Source organism: Dryobates pubescens, chromosome 7 (assembly GCF_014839835.1).
Source record: "Dryobates pubescens isolate bDryPub1 chromosome 7, bDryPub1.pri, whole genome shotgun sequence".
NCBI lineage: Eukaryota > Metazoa > Chordata > Aves > Piciformes > Picidae > Dryobates > Dryobates pubescens.
Window position 1 is genome coordinate 1254100 of NC_071618.1, and position 21430 is coordinate 1275529.

The window sequence follows — 21430 nt, forward strand, 5'->3', positions numbered from 1 at the left end:
GCTTGGCTCAGAGTTTGTGAGAAGAAGCTACAATTTCTAGTTGTGCTGCAGCCTTCTGCTTGGCCTTTGGTAGGGCTCACCTAAACATAAAATGGGTGGTCAAATTGTAGAAATACAACCATCTTATACCGAGGTGCTGTGCAGAACAACCTGCAGTGAGCCTACTAGGACTAAGCAAACTGGGCAGGTTGTGATATCTGATGTAGGTTTAAGATGTTTGCAGTATCTCTTTCCTGATGTTGCAGCCTTTTATGTGAAACAGGGTCTTGCATAATTGGCACCTCAGATTGTAAACCCACAATAGAAAACGCTCATGTGTGAAGGTGGTTTTGCTCTTCTCTTTACTAGTAGCCCTCGGCTGTGCTGAAAAGACTGTCTGTATGGCTCTGCTGGGAGCTGAAGAATAATAACCTAGCCAAAAAAAAAGGAAGACTGCTGGTTTCAGACAAGTTCCCTGAGTGAACTTACATGATACCCTCACAGACAGCTGCGGTGGCATAACTGGAGGGGGAATGTGCCAGCATGAGCAGCCACTGGTTGGTTGCAAGAGGGACAACTATACTGCTGGCTTATCTTCAGCCTCAGTAGTTCATCCTCAGCTGTGGGAATATTACCACTTGATATCATGCCCTAAAGTAGCATAAACCACAGAAACACCTTGGAAGTGGGGCAGACCAGGGAAGAATTAAGAGGCAAATATGCATTTAAGACCACCTTCTTTGTTTCTTTAACATACAGTTGCTACTAGGAGTACTGACTATAACATCAAACAAAACAGAAATTATTATCCTGCTTTCAGCAAACATAGGATTAGCCCTGTGGCATAGCAAGCTATGACAGCCACAGTATTCTCTGAAAATGGATGAGATGTAAAACATATGACACTGCAGTAACAGGAATGGCAAACCTGCATACAGTCACCCACAATAAAACAAACTGTTCTGTGCTTTGTTTTGACTTTATGAAACATGTGACATATCAAAACAAGGAAAATGAATGCATATATTTGAGTAAGAACTATATATATTTGTTTTCTCCATGATTTTTTCCCAGTATTAGTGACAAGACTTGCTCAAACTCATCAGTGATGTGTACAATAGAAAAGCTTACTACAATAAATACAAATATTCTCTAATTTGAGTGGTTTCACACTAAGAGATACCCTGATACTACCAGAAAAGTATTTCAAAAAGACCAGCAACTGATGATCAGCATGTACTAAGCAACATTCAGCTGAACTCTGAAAAGATGCATGTCTGAGTTTGACATCCGGAAGACTCCAAAGAAACTAAATGTGAATCATCTGACATTGATAGGAGTTTATGTTCACAGACTATGGCAACAAATGCTAAACAATCACCATTTGTTTCATGCACTGCATCCTTAGAAGATCTCATCGGTTTTAAAGTCCGAGATCCCTGGCATAAAATACTAACTGTAAAGAATAGATTGCTTGTAATCTCAAAAATACTAGATCTCAAGTACATTCTGAAACCCAGCATTGCAGGCATTCTTAGGAATGTTTTTTCTCAGTCTTTTCCGTAGAGTTTATAGACAATTGTACTTACACAGATGAGCTTTACGTTTGAAACGTGCAACAGCGTAAAGAAAGAAAAGGCTGTAAGAGGGTTGCCATTGTAGACCGATACCTACAACACAGTGTTTATGACTATTTCCTGCACAACTGCACTGCTATAGCTGTAGCTACTCATTTCATGAACCTCACATTTGAACTCACAACTTCTGTTTGCAATGCAACAAAAATGCAAGTATATAAATATGTCAGGAGCTGCTAACTTGTTCATTAAACTAGAAGAAAGGAGAATGAGGTGGGTAATAGCTAATTTTTCAACATAAAATGTAATAATTAAAAATAAATCCTATTAAAGAGAAAACTTGCACACAACATTAAACTGCAATTAGTTGAAAGACTCACTGGTAAGTAAGAATGAAAATGCTTACCTGTTTTCATTCGCAGTACAGTGATTTGCTGTTGTGACGCTGTGGGCAGGGGCAGCTAATCGTGAAGAGCTCTCTCGCTCTAAGTGAGTCTTCTTGATGTCTCTGCACTCTTCCTCATTCTCACACTGAAAAGAGAAAATTTATAATCTTTGAGGAGTAGAATACCAAATTTCAATTGTTTCCACCACTTCCCCATTTGCACCTTTATATGGCCCTCCTTGCCTATCTCTTGCGTGATTTTCTCTTGCCTAGTCCTCAGCCTCACACTTCTTTTGTCCCTCCCTCTCTTTTCTTTGAATCAGTGACTACGTCTATGCTAGTAAATACAACAGAACAGCAACTGGTCCTGAGGTCAACTGGCATGGCACAGCTCACACCTATGCACTTGTCTCACTCCTCATTCAAACTGGGATACGTCACATACAGATTGCTTTTTAGGAAAGGGCTGTAGTCTGCTCCCAAGTGAGAGCCTGGCACTGTCTGGAAGAACAGAAGTTAACCCATGCCAAAATTATGTTAGCAAGCATTTAACAGTTAAACAAAGAAGGTGACTGTGTGCCACTGCTTGGGACTGCACCCTGGACCTATCTGGCCTACTAGTGTGAATGCAGCCAACGTTTCCTGCCACTATCTAATTTCATGTTCTATTCCTCAAATTCTATCATCGATTCCCAAAGGCTCTGTTTTCCCAAAGTCCACAACCTTTTCCTCTTCTGACACTTCTCCGATTTCCAGTGCTGGCTGAATTTTGCTTGTGATTTGCTCATTCTGCTGCTTGACAATAACATTTTCTGTGTTATCCATTGCCACTGTGAGTGCTGCTACACTCCACAGGAGTGAAGATCTCTTCCCTTCTGGTTGTACAACCTGACACTGTAACAGTGGCATCTCCTATGACCTAAACCATAAATATCTTGCCTCTGGCACTCTTTTTTTTGGGGCCTGTTTCCCATAACTTTGTACTGTGCAATTACTTCCATGATACTTTATAAAGAAAATACAGATAACCACATCTGAAAACTTATCAGGACTGTTTGTTATGGCTCTACCTGTGGCCAGAAGAGAGTTGCCATCAGATGCTAAAAAAAGAATAAAAAATGGGGGGGGGGGGGGGGGGGGGGGGGGAGGGGAAGAGAAAACATTGCTGTAGATACATAGTCCTCAAAAATATACAGGTCAGTCTGTACATGTACAGTAGCTTGGAGGGCAACAGATGACTGTAGGGTGAAATTGCCCAGAAATTGGGCAGATGGTGATTCAAATTCAGAGAGACTTTTGGGGTCAGATCAATACAAATGGACTAGAAAACCTTCTCAGTGGGCAGCTGGCCATGAGGAGAAGGTGTCCACTGGTCACTCAGAAAGAGGCAGGGCAAAGGGGTGGATGTGACCAGAAGGCTGTGACCACCTGGCTACTGTGATGGTGCTGCAGGGGAGGGGACAGCTAATGGACTACACTCCCACTTCCACACCTATCTGAGAGCCATGAGGTAGAACAGGGCTGCCAAGGTGTGAGGGAGGCAGGTTGTAGAGCCAGACAAGTGTCAGGTCTCTGTAAGTGCACATCTCATGAAGCTGGGGCTCCCTGCTGCCACTGAAAGGCTTCCCTCTTGTTGACAATTTCAAAGGAAAAAAGATGCTGCCTCTTCTCTTTTGCCATATGCAGTGATACTGTACAGACCACAAGAAGACAGCTGACCCTTTGCCAACCTAAGCATCACCTCCAAATACTCAGGTTTTGAGGGAATCCTTTATGAGAGAGAACTATCCTACTAAAAAGGTAGTGCCTTTGCTAATGTGTAGAAAACCATGTACCAGCAGCAAATGCCATCTCCAATGGACTGTGACCTCTCACAGCCAAGAAAGAGTTTCATCACCTCCTGGGATGGCATCTCCCCTGGGTGCTGGTCAGCTCCTACATGGCAAGCAGGGACAAATCCTAGCTCTGAAATGCCAGCACAAAGAAGCCACTGCCATCAAGCACTGAACACAGGCACAAGCGGTAAGTGCCTCCCACTTGCTGGAGGCTCCCCTACCCACCCTAATCAGTCATCCCCCGAAGCTCACCTTACGTTTCCTTCTAGATTTCGGTAAACACTTCTCTGTTGGGAGGTCAACACTACTACCCTGCAGGAGGCTGGCCACCTGGTTTGTTCCTGTGCTCATGGCCAGCGGCTCTTCGGGCAAACGCTCTGGAATCCTGGACAAAAGAGCCAAGTCAATGTTGACCCACAGTGACTTTACCTCATCACTGTCTTTCAGAGGAGACAGGAGCTCATTCCTACCGAAAGGAACCAGGGTGTAAAACTGTTCCTCCAGCTCCTTTGCTATTTCACTACTAGTCCTGGCATTAATCGAGCCAAAGGCACTGCAGCCACTGTGGGATTTGGCGGCGGCGCTGTTCCCCGCGTCCTTGGCACGCGGCTCAGGCCCAGCTGTGGCTGGCACCTTAGGCAGCGGGCGCTCCTCCCGTTCTGACTCAGAGCCTGAGTCAGAAGAGGATGATGAGGATGAAGACTCGGTCTCAATGAACTCCTTGGATTTTGGCGCTGTTTTGCTTGGCCCCCGGGCCCGACGCTTCTCCCCAGCTGCAGCCAAACGGGGCTCTCGGCGGTGCCCTACTCTGCAGCCACTGCTGCTACTGGACCGGGCCCTCGGCACCTCACCAGCGGTGCTTTCTGGAAAGCCATGACTCCCGGGAGGCTCCTCTGTGCCAGAGCAGTGGGGACCGTCCCCAGCAGAGGTCCGCTCAGCCCGCCGCGGTGCCTTTTTCCCTGCCGCTCGCCTCGGAGGCCCGCCGTCGGCAGCAGGCGGTGACTTTTGCCGGCTTCCTTTGCTGCTTGGCGCTTTGTTGGCAGTTCTGGGCCGTGGTCCGTCCCCAGCAGCGACGGTAGCCGCGCTGCGGCCCTCGCCACCGCGGTGCTCGGCCGGGCCAGTGGGTGGAGCCTTCTCGCTTTCCTGCCTCTCTGCCTTCACACGGCCGTAGTAGGGATGGGCCTCCAGCGCTGGGCCATCATGGTGGGTCAGGATGGGTGCTTTGTGGGGGGTGACTTTATTCAGCCACTTGTCCAGCTGCCACTTGTTGGAGGAGGGTGGCTCGGGCTGAAAGGGAAACAGATGGTAATGTGCTTAGTGCTGAGACCCTACTGCCCTCGTCCTGTGGCTCCCACAGAGACACTGAAACACCAGGTCCCACCTGGTACATGGAGATTTTCCTGTGGTAAAAGAGCTCCCCCCAAGCTTGGCAGAATGGGGGATGTGAGGTATGCCGTGCAAGTTGCGCTATTTTTGGTTTGGTTATGAGGTTGGGCAGGAGGATGACTTGTATGATTCATCACTTCTAAGGGTGACTTGCACAGTGCCACCGGCAGCAAGTTAACTGGGAAATGCTCCCAAGAATCCAAGTAGAATAAAATAGAATGGTAATAGGAAGGAAGGAAAACAAGGCAGAGGTGTGGCTAAGACTAAGAGAGGAGCACTAATAGGAAAGCTAGAGATGTCTATTTTCTGTCCTGCATTATTGCAACAAACACAAGTATTTAAAAAACATACAAGGAGGCATGTAGTGGGGAGCTGGAGAGCTAACCAGGCAATTCATGTAATCTGTCTGGTATTGATGTTATAGTCCTGTGGGATCCCACAAACATTTGTTGTGTGATGATATTGTCAAGTGCTCATTTTGTAAGTATTGTGCAGCTGTTAGTTTTTTCTCTTTGTTCCTGTCATAACATGATCAAGTTATAAAAGATCATCTAGACCATAATGGTGTTTGGACAGTGAAGAAGTGGGATAATTACGATTTCAAATGTAACCACATCTTAGACAATGTTATTTCAGAACAATGTGCACGTGTTTTCTTGCAATCAGTAAATGGAATGCAATAAAATGAAGAAGAAAGGCAAAAAAACCCAAAAAGAAATAAATGATGGAGTAGATGGCTAGTCATAACCTTACCCCAGAGAAGCCAGTGTGAAAACTCTCTTTACCAGGAACCAAAATTAGATCCACTAGGCTACTGCATACGAATAACCAAAAAGTGTGTCATGAGTCTAACATGAAAACCACGGTCTGGAAGGAAGTTTGCTGAAGAGAGAGTATCTACAGTCTCTAACTTAAAAGAACCTCTTACTTAACTCGTTATTCAAAGTAGATGCCTGAGGGCAACACATGTTTCCTGCATAGCCAAGGGCGTCTGCTGAATCACCCACTGAGGGTTGTATTACTCTACATGGAGCAAAGGCTCCTAAAATAAGCAAAGAAGTTAGACATTGTAATTTATATGATACAGATATTCCCTCTCACAAAAGCATCCAATTTACTCAGCATCGAACTAGCCAGTACCCTATGGGAAGTTTGCTGGATTGCCTTCAGTTCATTTTTCCTTAAGTATACTCCCTAATATCTTGCATGAGGAATTTCACTCCTGAATTGTAAATCTTGAAAATGCATGGGCAGTGTTTTTCTTGGCTAACAGGGTATTTTTAAAACTTTCAACTATTAATCTAAAATAAACAGGCTTTTTTTTGTTTGTTTGTTCGGGTTTTTTGATTGATGCTGAAAATACAGATAGATTTGTTTGGTACCATCCATTGTGCACATACTGAATTTACTAGATATATAATTGAAGCTTCTCTATACTTGTTAGTCGTTCCACTGTTCAGATGTATTGAATGGTGCTGGGCCCCATCCTCTTTAACATCTTCATTGATGATATGGATGAGGGGGTTGAGTCAGTCATCAGCAAGTTTGCAGATGACACCAAGTTAGGAGCAGATGTTGGTCTGTTTGAGGGTAGAAAGGCTCTGCAGAGGGACCTCGACCGACTGGACAGATGGGCAGAGTCCAATGGGATGGCATTTAATAAGTCCAAGTGCCAGGGGCTGCACTTTGGCCACGGCAACCCCATGCAGAGCTACAGGCTGGGGTCAGAGTGGCTGGAGAGCTGCCAAACAGAGAGGGACCTGGGGGTGCTGATTGACACCCGCCTAAACATGAGCCAGCAGTGTGCCCAGGTGGCCAAGAGGGCCAATGGCATCCTGGCCTGCATTAGGAATAGTGTGGCCAGCAGGAGCAGGGAGGTCATTGTGCCCCTGTACTCTGCATTGGTTATGCCACACCTCGAGTCCTGTGTCCAGTTCTGGGCCCCTCAGTTTAGGAAGGACATCGAGACACTTGAACGTGTCCAGAGAAGGGCAACGAGGCTGGGGAGAGGCCTTGAGCACAGCCCTGTGAGGAGAGGCTGAGGGAGCTGGGATTGTTTAGCCTGGAGAAGAGAAGGATCAGAGGTGACCTCATTGCCCTCTACAACTACCTGAAAGGTGGTTGTAGACAGGAGGGGGTTGGTCTCTTCTCCCAGGCAACCAGCACCAGAACAAGGGGACACAGTCACAAGCTGTGCCAGGGGAGGTTTAGACTCGAGGTGAGGAAAAAGTTCTTCACTGAGCGAGTCATTCGTCATTGGAATGTGCTGCCCAGGGAGGTGGTGGAGTCACCGTCCCTGGAGGTGTTCAAGGGGAGATTGGACGTGGCACTTGGTGCCATGGTCTAGTTGTGAGGTCTGTTGGAACAGCTTGGACTTGATGATCCTTGGGGTCTCTTCCAACCTTAGTTATACTGTGAGACTGTGATACTGTGATACTGTGAAAAAACACATACATCAGAAGCATGTGGCGAAAAAAATACACCTTTTCCCTTAACTACAGGTCAGAGGCAACTTGAATGTTCATAAAAACTCCCAGATTTTCTGTTAAATCCCATTTTGTCTTTCTATGTACCTTGTAATTCTTGAAAACAATGGTTCACAAAATACAGATTTCAAGGGTTCTCAGTAAACCAGCAATGATTAACTGCTACAATGTCATAACCTGACAACGTGATACTTTCCTAGAGTGATATGTCTGCTGTTTAGACAGAATAGCTACAGTCCCATCAAGCTACAAGCCAGCTCTGAAGTTTAATGAAAAGGATCAACAGGGTTGCCAGCTTTACTAATTTTGTCAAGAGTTTCAGGAGCCTCAATTTTTCTGAAAGCCTCAGTTCTCAGAGTCATGGGTTTTGATGTACTTTCAGGGCTTATTGAAATAAAAATTGAAATCATTGTGGCTGCTGAAAATAATTGTTTGATGTGTGTCGTAAAAAAATCTGTTAAGATGCATCTGCTGAATGTAAAAGGCCTGCAGCCCATTGGGTAAATGAAAATAATTACAATTTAAAATATCAACATTTTGAAATTTTTTGGAGCTGATAAAGTTTTGCAATATTTGCAATTGCCAGTGCTGCATTAAGGCTAGGATCCTGGGTAGGATCCTCTCAGAGCCCGGGACTCTTGCTGGAACTATTGGGCTAAATTAACATTTGTCTCCACTCTTTAGTGCCAAAATGAAGGACTTGCTCTGACACAGCTCAAAACTAAAACAATTAAATGGTTTAATTGTTCAAAGTGACAGACAGAACAGGTTTGGGATTGCCAGTGATAAATACACTGACTGCAAGATGATCTCAGGATTAATAAATCCTTGGTTACAATCAACACAGTTGGAGATTCACACCTTTGGTGTTGCCCTAGTACATTAGAAATGTTAGCAAAGCTTACCCAGGTTAATAAAACCTGAGTAACATCTGATGCTGTTGGAGACACAAACCTTTGCAATTGCTCTAAACAGTGTCCAGTTCTGGGCCCCTCAGTTTAGGAAGGACATCGAGACACTTGAACGTGTGCAGAGAAGGGCAGCAAGGCTGGTGAGAGGCCTTGAGCACAGCCCTGTGAGGAGAGGCTGAGGGAGTTGGGATTGTTTAGCCTGGAGAAGAGGAGGCTCAGGGGAGACCTCATTGCTCTCTACAACTACCTGAAGGGTGGTTGTAGACAGGAAGGGGTTGGTCTCTTCTCTCTAGCAACCAGCACCAGAACAAGAGGACACAGTCTCAAGCTGCACCAGGGGAAGTTTAGGCTCGAGGTGAGGAGAAAGTTCTTCACTGAGTGAGTCGTTCGTCATTGGAATGTGCTGCCCAGGGAGGTGGTGGAGTCACCATCCCTGAAGGTGTTCAAGAGGGGATTGGACGTGGCACTTGGTGCCATGGCTTAGTCATGAGGTCTGTGGTGACAGGTTGGACTCAATGATCTTTGAGGTCTCTTCCAACCTTGGTGATACTGTGAGACTGTGAAAAGTTCAGTTGTATATTGAAGAAACAATTCTCACCAAGAAGGGTGTCTCTGAGTGGAGGAAAAGGAGGACATCCCATTGACTGTCCTCATCTCTTGTCTTCTGCCTCAGTCTCAGGTGCTGCTGCAGCTGCTGATGGGGTTGGCCCATGCTGCAGCCCCCTTGCTGACCCTGGTACCAGTGCCAGTGGCACATGTACTCCCTGATGCGGCATGCCCAGAGATGTCCTTCTTGTGGGTTTTATACCCCAGTCCAGGTTGTCCCTGTCTTCTAGGTGATGTTTAGCATGATTTAGGAGGAAAGTGGAGTATCATAGTCATATATGTTTCTTCATTAGCATATTGAAGGGTGTCAACTTTAATATCAAAATTGCAGTTAATTAAGCAATGGTCTTTGCTTGGGCACCTCAACCCTCAGAATCTGCTTTGAAGTTAGGTGTTTGTTATTTGAGCCATGTTTCATCAGTTTTAGCCAAAACTGGGCTATCTTATCTTCAAAAGACTCCCTCCTTCTGCTCTTTGTCAGGCCAGCCAAACACAAATACCTGTTGACTGTAAATGGCCTTGGTCTCAAAGTGTGCTAAATCAACTTGCCTTCCTGTCCCACTGCAACTGAAGAGGTTTTACCACAGTCAGTGTACATGAGTGATGCCAATTCATTTTTTGAAGTTATGAATCTAATTCATTGCTCTAACTGAAAAGGACTGTACTTTGAAATCACTTTAAAAACCAAGGTACTCTGTGAGAGAACAAAATCATGACAGTCAAGTATGAAGAGCAGATCTGGTAAAAAAAGGGACTGGGAAAATTAACTTGAAAGTTTTTGCCAGTCCACTTTACATACCTAACTGCAGTTACTTGTAGGAGAAAAAAAATAATCATGCCCCTGATTATGTTACATACCATTCTATGGAACAAAAGTCTGCATTGTGTCACCCCCTCAGGAGATGCTGCAGTTTCTTTTATTTGTGTGTTATCCTCCCCCCACTCCCCCCTTTCCCGCAGTAGCAATTATAATATTGATGCTTTAGGATATCTTACACAAAGCACAGGTTGGAGGGGTGACCATACAAGATAAAAATGATGCCACAGCACTTCTGGACATGATTTACTGGGCATGTAGTGTTGAGTTGATGGTTGAACTTCATGATTTTAGAGGTCTTTTCCAACATTAATGATTCTATGAAAGTGGAAACATTTTAAACAGCAGGTAAGAATATAAATATACATAGAATACATAGAATACATAGAATAAACCAGGTTGGAAGAGACCTTCAAGATCACCGCGTCCAACCCATCAACCAATCCAACACCGCCCAAACAACTAACCCACGGCACCAAGCACCCCATCAAGTCTTCTCCTGAAAACCTCCAGTGATGGCGACTCCACCACCTCCCCAGGCAGCCCATTCCAATGGGCAATCACTCTCTCTGTATAGAACTTTTTTCTAACATCCAGCCTGAACCTCCCCTGGCGCAGCCTGAGACTGTGTCCTCTTGTTCTGGTACTGCTTGCCTGGGAGAAGAGACCAACATCCGTCTGTCTACAACCTCCCTTCAGGTAGTTGTAGAGAGTAATAAGGTCACCCCTGAGTCTCCTCTTCTCCAGGCTAAGCAACCCCAGCTCCCTCAGCCTCTCCTCGTAGGGCTTGTGTTCCAAACCCCTCACCAACTTTGTTGCCCTTCTCTGGACTCGTTCCAGCAAGTCAACCTCCTTCCTAAACTGAGGGGCCCAGAACTGGACACAGGACTCAAGGTGCGGCCTAACCAGTGCAGTGTACAGGGGCAGAATGACCTCCCTGGTCCTGCTGGCCACACTGTTCCTGATGCAGGCCAGGATGCCATTGGCCCTCTTAGCTGCCTGGGCACACTGCAGGCTCATGTTCAGTCTACCGTCGACCAGCACCCCCAGGTCCCTCTCTGCCTGGCTGCTCTCCAGCCACTCTGACCCCAGCCTGTAGCTCTGCATGGGGTTGCTGTGGCCAATGTGCAGAACCCGGCACTTGGATGCGTTAAATCTCATGCCGTTGGACTCTGCCCATCTGCCCAGCCTGTCGAGATCCCTCTGCAGAGCCTCTCTACCCTCCAGCAGATCAACTCCTGCCCCCAGCTTGGTGTCGTCAGCAAATTTACTGATGATGGATATAATATAGGGAGAGCAGAATGGTTCCTGTCCCTTGGTTTTTTTGTGTGGAAATATGCTTCTCTCAAGTCCTTGCAGAGAACTGCCATGGTTTTAATTGAGGTAAAGGTGGTGATGACCAGATGGGCAGTGTTGACAGAGATAACAGATTTGAAATGAAATACGAGTGTGGCATGAAAACCCAAACCAGGGAACTTTGTAAGACAGTTTCAGGGAGCAATGCACTGCAGATGTATACATGTGCTAGTCTTCATCGAGAAACAGAAGGATGTGATATACTTCCTTAAAGATGGTATGTGGATTCATCTGTACCAATATAGGCACCTATAACTGAGCTAGTTAACAAGTTCCTTCTCTAGCCAGTGGACTTGTAGGGTGTGAAAAAGTCCCTCTTGAAATAGACATCTGAAATAGGCCAGATGAGCTGGGCCCTAAAAATGTCTATTCCTCTCCACTGACTGTAAAGGGAAGGCTGAGGTGATGAGCAGATGTAGCTATCTACAGTAGAAGTTTCCAAATTTAGGTGGGATGACTCCCACACAGCACATCTATATCTCTTCAAGGCTACAAGTGCAACCAGAGGCACAAGGGGCATGCATCCAAAAGAAACCTTTGTCAAAACATTATTGAGAAACACTTTCTGGGGTAAAGGGTTGTTAAACAATGTGAATTTAGTGGGGTCACTTGTCCTCACATCATGAGGACGATGTCTAATACCACAGTGGACACGAAGGATGAAACCGCTTCCATTAAGAGATTAGTTAGCCTATAGTATGTCACGTACTTAGCCCACCGTGGGGTAGGACTGACCTATCCATCATCTCTGCAGTATACTCTGCCTATTACAAATCCAGATACTAATTTATCCTTATGGTAACTTGCTTGTGCTGCCCTGATACCACAGATCTCCATACAATTGTGGTACATATTTGTTGTAGTTAAGACTGTGTGGTGCAGCAGACACGCCGGAGGGAAGGGATGCCATCCAGAGGGACCTTGACAGGCTGGAGAGGTGGGCCCATGACAACCTCATGAGGTTCAACAAGACCAAGTGCAAGGTCCTGCATCTGGGTTGGGGCTATTGCAAGCACCAATATAGGCTGGGCAGCGACTGGCTTGAGAGCAGCCCTAAAGAAAAGGACTTGGGGGTGCAGGTGGATAAGAAGCTCAACATGAGCCACCAGTGTGCACTTGCAGCCCAGAAAGCAAATCACATCCTGGGCTGCATCAAGAAAACCACAGCCAGCAGGTCAAGGGAGGTGATTCTTCCCCTTCACTCTGCTCTGATGAGATGCCATCTGGAGTACTGTGTCCAGTTCTGGAGCCCCTATTACAGGAAGGATCTGGAGGTGCTGGAACATGTCCAGAGATGGGCCACGAGGATGATTAGAGGGCTGGAGCACCTCTCCAATGAGGACAGACTGAGGGAGTTGGGGCTATTCAGTCTGGAGAAGAGAAGGCTCTGAGGAGACCGAATTGTGGCCTTCCAGTATCTTAAGAGGACTACAAGAAAGCTGGTGAGGGACTTTTTGGGGTGTCAGGTAGTGATAGGACTAGGGGGAATGGGAAAAATCCTAGAAATGGGTAGATTCAGATTGGATGTTAGGAAGAAGTTCTTCCCCATGAGGGTGGTGAGACACTGGAACAGGTTGCCCTGGGAGGTGGTGGAAGCCTCATCCCTGGAGGTTTTTAAGGCCATGGATGTGGCTCTGGGCAACCTGCTCTAGTGTGAGGTGTCCCTGTCCATGGCAGGAGGGGTTGTAACTGGGTGATCCTTGAGATCCCTTCCAATCCTAGCAATTCTATGATTCTATGATTATTACCAGGTTATTGCTACTATTAGCACTGCTGCCAGCACTTTTTTGAATTAGAACTGGGGATTCCCATGTGTTAGGCAGGGTCCACATATACTGTAAGAGGTGGTTCCTGCCACAGAGAGTTTTCTAGACGGAAGGGAGAGATTAGTTTGTAGTTATTGTCACAAACAGTCCACATGACAGCTAAAATTCACAAATCCTATTAGCAAAAGTACAGCTAGTGCCTACAGTTGGTCTAGTGCTAAAATCCCCTTTTCTCCTGAGTGTACCAGTCAGGGAATCGTATCACAGCTATACTTACAATGGGAAGCAAGAACGTTTTGGGAAACGAGCTGTAAATAAAACATAGCTCTCCTACCCTGCAATCGAAAAGCTGCGGCATGCTTAGGTGGAGGACCTCCTCTGCTTAGTGATGGACCTCCGAGAGCAGGGAAGTAGGTTGAGAACAATCAGGAAATGTGAAAAAGAGATAAGATTATTGGAGTCACACTCTGCCCACCATGAGAGAAACCCAAGAGGCAGACAGAGCTCACAGTAAGGAGAACTCCCTGTCCTCTCATCTCCTGACTAGATGTGGTGACTCTCAAGATAATGGGTGACTCAGAGAGAGGACAATCTCTGTCCTTTGTTGGATGCAGGCGGGAACATAGTGGTAAAGGATGAGGAAAAGGCTGAGTTACTCAATCTCAGTCTTTAGTAGTAAGAACAATTGTTCACTGAATACCCAGCCCCCCTGAGCCAGAAGATAGGGATGGGAAGCAGAATAAACCCTCCATAATCCAAGATGGTAAGGGACCTGCTGCACCACTCAGACATACACAAGTCTATGGGTCTGGATGGCATGTACCTGAGGGTACTGAGAGAACTGGTAGCAGTGCTCACCAAGCCACTTTCCATCATTTACCAGCAGTCCTGGCTAACTGGGGAGATCCCAGCTGACTGAAGACTGGAAAACATGATGCCCATGTACAAGAACAGCAGGAAGGAGAACTAGGGGAACTATAGACCTGTCAGTATGACCTCAGTGCTGGGGAAGGTCGTGGAGCAAATAATTGTTCGTTCACCATTGGAATGTGCTGCCCAGGGAGGTGGTGGAGTCACCGTCCCTGGAGGTGTTCAAGAGGGGACTGGACATGGCACTTGGTGCCATGGTTTAGTCATGAGGTCTGTGGTGACAGGTTGGACTCGATGATCTTTGAGGGCTCTTCCAACCTTGGTGATACTGTGATACTGTAATCTTGAGTGCTATTATGCAGCATGTGCAGGGCAACGAGTGGATCAGGCCCAGTCAGCATGGGTTCCTGAAGGGCAAGTCCTGCTTGACAAACCTGATCTCTTTCTTTAACATGGTGACCTGCTTAGTGTGCTATAGTAAAGCATTTGACACTGTCTCCCCCAATATCTTCCTGTAGAAATTGGCTTCTCATGGCTCGGATGGGTGGAAGCTTTGCTAGATTAAAAAGTGGCTGGATGGCTGGGCCCAAAGAGTGGTGGTGAATGGAGCTAAATCCAGTTGGCAGCCAGTCAGAAGTGGTGTGCCCCAGGGCTCAGGTTTGGGGCACAATGATCTGGATGAGGGGATTGAGTACACCCTCAGTAAGTTTGCAGATGACACTAAATTGAGTGGGAGTGCTGACCTGCCCCATGGTGGGAAGGCTCTGAAAAGGGATCTGGACAGACTGGATTGATGGGCTGAGGTCAGCTGTATGAGGTTTAACAAGGCCAACTGCTGGGTCCTGCATTTAGGTCACACCAACTCCACACAATGCTACAAGCTTGAGGGAAGAGTGTCTGGAAAGCTGCCTGGCTGAAAAGGACCTGAGGGTGCTGGCTGACAGCTGGCCAGACATGAGCCATCAGTGTGCTTAGGAGGCCTAGAAGGCAAACAACATCCTGGTCTGTATCAGGAACAGTGTTGCCAGCAGGAGTAGGGAAATGATTGTACCCCTGTATTTGACATTGGTGAGGCCACACCTAGAATACTGTGTTCAGTTTTGGGCACCTCACTGTAAGAAGGAAATTGAGTTGCTGGAGTATGTCCAGAGAAGAGGAGCAAAGCTGGTGAAGGGTCTGGAGAACAAGTGTTATGAGGAGTGACTGTGGGAACTGGGAGTGGCTGGAGAGCTGCCAAACGGAGAGGGACCTGGGGGTGCTGATTGACACCCGCCTAAACATGAGCCAGCAGTGTGCCCAGGTGCCCAGGTGGCCAAGAAGGCCAATGGCATCCTGGCCTGTATTAGGAATAGTGTGGCCAGCAGGAGCAGGGAGGTCATTGTGCCCCTGTACTCTGCATTGGTTAGGCCACACCTTGAGTACTGTGTCCAGTTCTGGGCCCCTCAGTTTAGGAAGGACATTGAGACACTTGAACGTGTCCAGAGAAGGGCAACAAGGCTGGGGAGAGGCCTTGAGCACAGCCCTGTGAGGAGAGGCTGAGGGAGCTGGGATTGTTTAGCCTGGAGAAGAGAAGGATCAGAGGCGACCTCATTGCCCTCTACAACTACCTGAAGGGTGGTTGTAGACAGGAGGGGGTTGGCTATTCAGGGGAAAGTTCTTCACTGAGCGAGTCATTCGTCATTGGAATGGGCTGCCCAGGGAGGTGGTGGAGTCGCCGTCCCTGGAGGTGTTCAAGGGGAGATTGGACGTGGCACTTGGTGCTATGATCTAGTTGTGAGGTCTGTTGGAACAGGTTGGACTTGATGATCCTTGGGGTCTCTTCCAACCTTAGTTACTGTGATACTGTGTGACTCTCAGGTGACTCAGAACTCTCAGGGATTGTTCAGTCTGGAGAAGAGGAAGCTGATGGGAGACCTGAAAGGAGGCTGTAGTGAGGTAGGGGTTGGTCTCATCTCCTTAGTATCAAGTGTCAGAACAAGAGGAAATGACCTCAAGTTGCATCAGGGGAGGAGGTTTAGTTTGGATATTAGGAAAAATTTCTTTACTGAAAGGGTGGTCAGGAATTGGAATAGGCTGCCCAGGGAGGTGGTGCAGTCATTGTCCCTGGAATTGTTCAAAAACAGGTAGACATGGTTTAATGGCCATGGTGGTGTTAGGTTGCTGGTTGGACTTGATGACCTTAGAAGTCTTTTCAAACTGAAACAATTTTATGATTCTATACAACTTTTCTTCCCTTTCACCCTAATCCATTGGTGAAGACAGGCTGGTGAGGTGGCAGGACCATGCTAGTCTGTTAGATACACACATTGTTCCTATTTTCCAACCTAAAGAGAAGAGAGCCAATGCACTTGTGGGAACAGCAGGGATTCCCAGGCCGGGGTTCCTCTGTCACTGGTACTGATGTCCAGGCACTTGAAGGATTTGATGCACAGTGGTCAGGAGGTGGCTCTTTGTCAATGAGAGATGAGAATGGAGAAGAGCATAACTCTACAACCACTTAAACTTTCATCTGGTCAGTCAATCAGGAAAAATCTTTTAATGGTTGTGAAATAGCTACAACAGCAGAGGCTGTAAAGGACACTGTATGGTGCATGGGGCTGGCAGGGCCCAGGACAGGACCTCTGTCTGGCCTGGTTACTGTTGAGTAGCCACTGATGCTTTGTCCTATGTGATGGCTTTTCCGCTTCTTTCATGGCCACTCCCACCCGCTAGACCGCCCTGCATAGGGGAAATTCCCAGCTGTCCAACCAATTTAGCTTTGTTAAAGTTCTGCAGGATAATTAAGTGTAACACAGAACAAACAAATTCTTAGCTTTTGAAATCTAATTCTTTCTATGGGCTCAACACCCAAGGATTTTTTCTACCATCTGTAATAATTGCAAGGACAAGATGTCATTGTTTCCCAGAGTCATCACTTATGACATAAATTAAGGTCATGCAAAGAATTCATGACTTCTGCAAAGAAACAGGAGATAGAAGCTTCAGTCTCTTGTTCATAATTTCAGGTTTGGCAGTCCACAAAATGGTAACTACTCACATTAATGTCTGAGGCACCTTAATTTGTCCACATCACTGAAACCAGTCTGAATGTTGTCTCGTGTTCTAGCTCAGCCATTATTCTTAGTTTACTGCAGACATAAAGCGTAGACAGCTGAGCTAGTCACTACAGGCTCTAAATAGTCAATGGAAAGAAGCAGACACTTTTAGGGTGCAATACATCTAATCTATTTTATATGTATGCTTTACAATGAGCTGCTTTTGCACTCTAGGCAACTGCATTTAGATACCTGAGAACAACTCAAAGATCTCAAAATGAGATGGGGAAAAGAAGTACAGAAGAAATGAAACAGCAGTTGAGTTTCCATATTACTTCAAATGCAGAAGATGCACTGTCCTAGAAATAAAAATCTTTGTATATATGCATATAATATTTCAGACTATGGGAGGAAAAAAAAAAAAGAGGCAGAAGAATGAAGGAAGGCCTTATAATGGTCTGCAGATTTCCAGATTAAGTTCCTCCAACCTGGAAGTGTGGATTTCCTGTCCAGCATTATGCTGGATTACTCAAATTGATTGAACCTGAATTACTGTGTCCAGTTCTGGGCCCCTCAGTTTAGGAAGGAGGTTGACTTGCTGGAACGAGTCCAGAGAAGGGCAACAAAGTTGGTGAGGGGTTTGGAACACAAGCCCTATGAGGAGAGGCTGAGGGAGCTGGGGTTGCTTAGCTTGGAGAAAAGGAGACTCAGGGGTGACCTTATCACTCTCCACAACTACCTGAAGGGAGGTTGTAGACAGGCGGACATTGGTCTCTTCTCCCAGGCAAGCAGTACCAGAAGAAGAGGACACAGTCTCAGGCTGCACCAGGGGAGGTTTAGGTTGGGTGTGAGGAAGAAGTTCTATACAGAGAGAGTGATTGCCCATTGGAATGGGCTGCCCGGGGAGGTGGTGGAGTCACCGTCATTGGTGGTTTTCAGGAGGAGAATTGATGGGGTGCTTGGTGCCGTGGGTTAGTTGTTTGGGTGGTGTTGGATTGGTTGATGGGTTGGACGCGATGATCTTGAAGGTCTCTTCCAACCCGGTTTGTTTATTCTATTCTATTCTATTCTATTCTATTCTATTCTATTCTATTCTATTCTATTCTATTCTATTCTATTCTATTCTATTCTATCAGTTTATACTGAAGCAAGAGCAAAGATTAGAATTAGATTTTTCTATCTTATCCAACAGATGAAATTAATTTTAAGACTAGGACTGGAACTGAGTCCACTACTTAAACTTCAGTGGACAGTGCCTCCTTCTAAAGAGCTTCCAAGAATCTGTTTCTCTCCATTTACCAGGTGAGTACATGGCATATTCTTTAGGAAGATAGCTTCAGTGGGTGCATACATGCAAGTTAAAGCACTAATGCAAAGCAGACAGGACTTACAGTAGAGACATCACATAGGCATGTTTTGAACTGATGCCATCTGTCATATGGTGGGCCTCAGAAAGCAACAGCTCTTGGAGAAAGCACAGGTATCCTACTTCCCTGGGACACCCTGACCCTGTCCCTGCATGGCCTCTCCCATATCCTGTCAAGTCATGAGCTATGACAACCATTGGAGCCATCACTTTTGTTGCGTAATTTACATTTTTGGGTAATCATATTTCATACATCATGTCCTAGAAGGCAAACCATACAAAAATAATGCAAAGAGACAAGCAATCTGTTGGAGTAGTGCAGCTGTTTCGTGACAATGATCACTGATAGTTCAGGCTCTGTACAAAAGTAGTTCCACATATCTCAAGAGGATATGCATAAAATGCTTAAGAGGAGACACTTCCTCCATGTTTCCGTGACTCAGTCCCCTGCTTGACTTCATGAAATTCATGACCTGCCTCAGTTAATTAACTCCCCGCATTCCCTGAGGAATTGCTGCTCCCAGGTCCAAGAAGCACAGGTATCTGCCTAGGCAGTAACCACTTCTCCCTTTCTGGGTACTATGTTTCTCCTCCTTTTATCTCACGTTTCCTTCCTCCTGCTATGATCCCTCTTCTTTTGTCTCTTCATCCCTTTGATCTTCTGACATCTCACAGGGAGAGGAGACGGAGCGCAAGATCTCTGCACTAATTCCAGTGGGGAACTAGGCAGAGAGACAGCAAGGTCATAACAGGTTGAATGAGAGAGCTCTGAATAGGAAATAAGACATGGGGTAGCACAGGGAGGACAAGAAGAAAGAAGGACTGGAAGAAAAGGAAAAGGAATCAGAGATAGGCATTTAGGAAAGGGGCAAAGTAAGAAGAAAATTAACTGGAAATGGACCTTAAAATACTGTCAAGGAAAGACAGAAAGGAAGATAAGTGTTAAATAAGAAACAAAAGTGACAGAGCCTGAAAAAAATATAATAAGGATGTTTCTCAAAGTGATGCATTTTCCTTGATAGGAAACAGGGCCCCAAATAGCTGAGCAAAAGATGAGGAAAGGTTTGCTGGTTATTCAGTATAATTTTTCGGGATGAGAGAATAGGTGAGACATGATGGGCGGGATGAATCTGGTGATTGGATGGTTTATGGGGAGCAGAAAACTACATGACTGTATTTCATGTGTGTTTACAATCTTGCTGTTAGAGTTTGGAATATTTTTACATACATTAATACGTGTGATGTGGCTGTGGAATTCATAGTTTTACACTGAAGGTGTATATTGACCAAAGCACGCAAAAATGTCAGTCCTGGGAGAAAAGCAGAGAAGAGAAAGCTGCCTTGTTGTGTATGTTAAATACTCTGCAGAGGTGACAGCAGAACATGACATTGTACTGGCAGTTTAATTATAATTTGGTTAGGGCTAGTCTTCATGTGAAAGTTTTCAGCATTATCTTTCCAGATGACATATTTGGGCTTAATGTGTTGCATGATGAGTGATTCATTTTAGTCCATTTTGGAGGTGGATTAAAATAAAACACACAACGCCAGCAGCAGCAGAGAAAAATTTCCTTAAAGAGTGAGGTGAGGCAAAGTGTGTGAGTGAGAAACAACTGGTTTGCTTTAAAAATCCACCTTCAAACTTTTTAATAGCGTCCCTGTGTAGAGAAGCCTTCATTTCCCCTGCAGTTCTGGGAGCCCATGTCAGGGCCCATGCACGAAGCAAGCCATTGCTACAGAGGCAGAATTGGATAAAACTTCAAGTGAGCTGTGAGCCAGACAAGATCTTCCACTCCGAGTTAAGTAAAATATCACAGGGTTACATCTTGCTTAATTCTTTATTCAAAGGCTTTAATCTGCCCCAGGTCCCCTGCCACGTGCATTTCACAGCAAGGCAGGGCCTTTCTCTTCCATGTTTTTGTGTATCTCCATGTGTTGGCTTGTCTGGAAAAAGGTCTGCATGGGTGTAACAACAGATTGCCGCCCTAAATGACAAAGCATAAGGCCTTACCTCTGGGCTGGAGTAATGAGAGGGCTTGCTGCCGTCACTCTCGCTGGAGCTGCTTTCACTCTCTGAGTCAGACTCTGAACTGGTCTCAGATTCACTGGAGCTGCTGCTACTCGACCCCTTGCTGCTGAGTCCTGACGCTCGGGCGTTGCACTGTGGCACCACCAGGCTGCCAGCCCCACACACAGCCCATCAGGGAGGGAAGAGCAAAGAGAAGAAAACAAGAACATAAAAACCCTACACGAAAACCCAATGGTGTTTTAGGACGCATACCTATCTGAATGCCTGTGAGCTTGTCTCTGCTGCTAACAAATGGTGAAGTGCATTCACACTTTCATTATAATAACTGGGGGAAGAATATAGGCTTATCCTCATATCCATTTAAATTCATAGCCTTTCAGCTCTTTTTCATCTGAGGGATGGTCAAGTTTTCTCTTCAGCTTGCCTCTTTTCTCATTTAACATACATTTTAGGATAGGTGTAGTGAATGATGCTTATGGTCAGGATTGTGCCCCAAACATTTCTGGAACATACTCCTCTGAGTGTTAACCCTCCTTTGTTCCCCCTCCTTTCTGGAGGCAGCAGGGGGGATCCTGGCACCACTGAGTCCAGGTAAACAGCCTGCCCGGGCGTGGTCTCACCCCTGTGGTACGCAAGGCCCGGGCATATGTTTGTTTCCCTGGGTATAGCATGTACTTATGCCATATTTGGTAGGTGTTAGTCCATTGGTTAATCTTTGTGTTAGCAACAGAATGCTCATTGGGCCAGTATTCACTGGGGCAAACGGTAAATAGGGGTCATTTGGTAAATGAGCCCCCCACATCATGTTGGAGCCTGTGAGTGTGTGCGTGCCAGTGCTGCCGTGGTCCACCTTGCCCGGGACTCAAGCCAGTGCCCCAAGAGGCCTCACGCTCCTTTGCCACCGTCACCCAGCTGCGTGCGGTGCCGTGGACAGTATCCTGTGGGATCGACCACTGCGCGATCCATTGCTGCAGGAGGAACGCCAGCAGCCCGTGTGAGCCAGCGTCGCTGACCTGCCACAGCCCC

The 21430-nt window shown here is 46.2% G+C and overlaps 1 protein-coding gene across 1 annotated transcript in view; it reads right to left on the reverse strand.

Annotated features, from left to right (window-relative positions):
* The window catches only part of AFF3 (ALF transcription elongation factor 3), a 371256-nt gene that overhangs the window by 35861 nt on the left and 313965 nt on the right, over nucleotides 1–21430 (reverse strand). The window contains exons 10-12 of the mRNA XM_054163057.1: nucleotides 20387–20552; nucleotides 4029–5063; nucleotides 1963–2087 (exon numbers count right to left, since the gene is read on the reverse strand). Coding sequence (XP_054019032.1) covers nucleotides 1963–2087; nucleotides 4029–5063; nucleotides 20387–20552 — 1326 coding nt within the window. The remainder of the gene's footprint in view (nucleotides 1–1962; nucleotides 2088–4028; nucleotides 5064–20386; nucleotides 20553–21430) is intronic.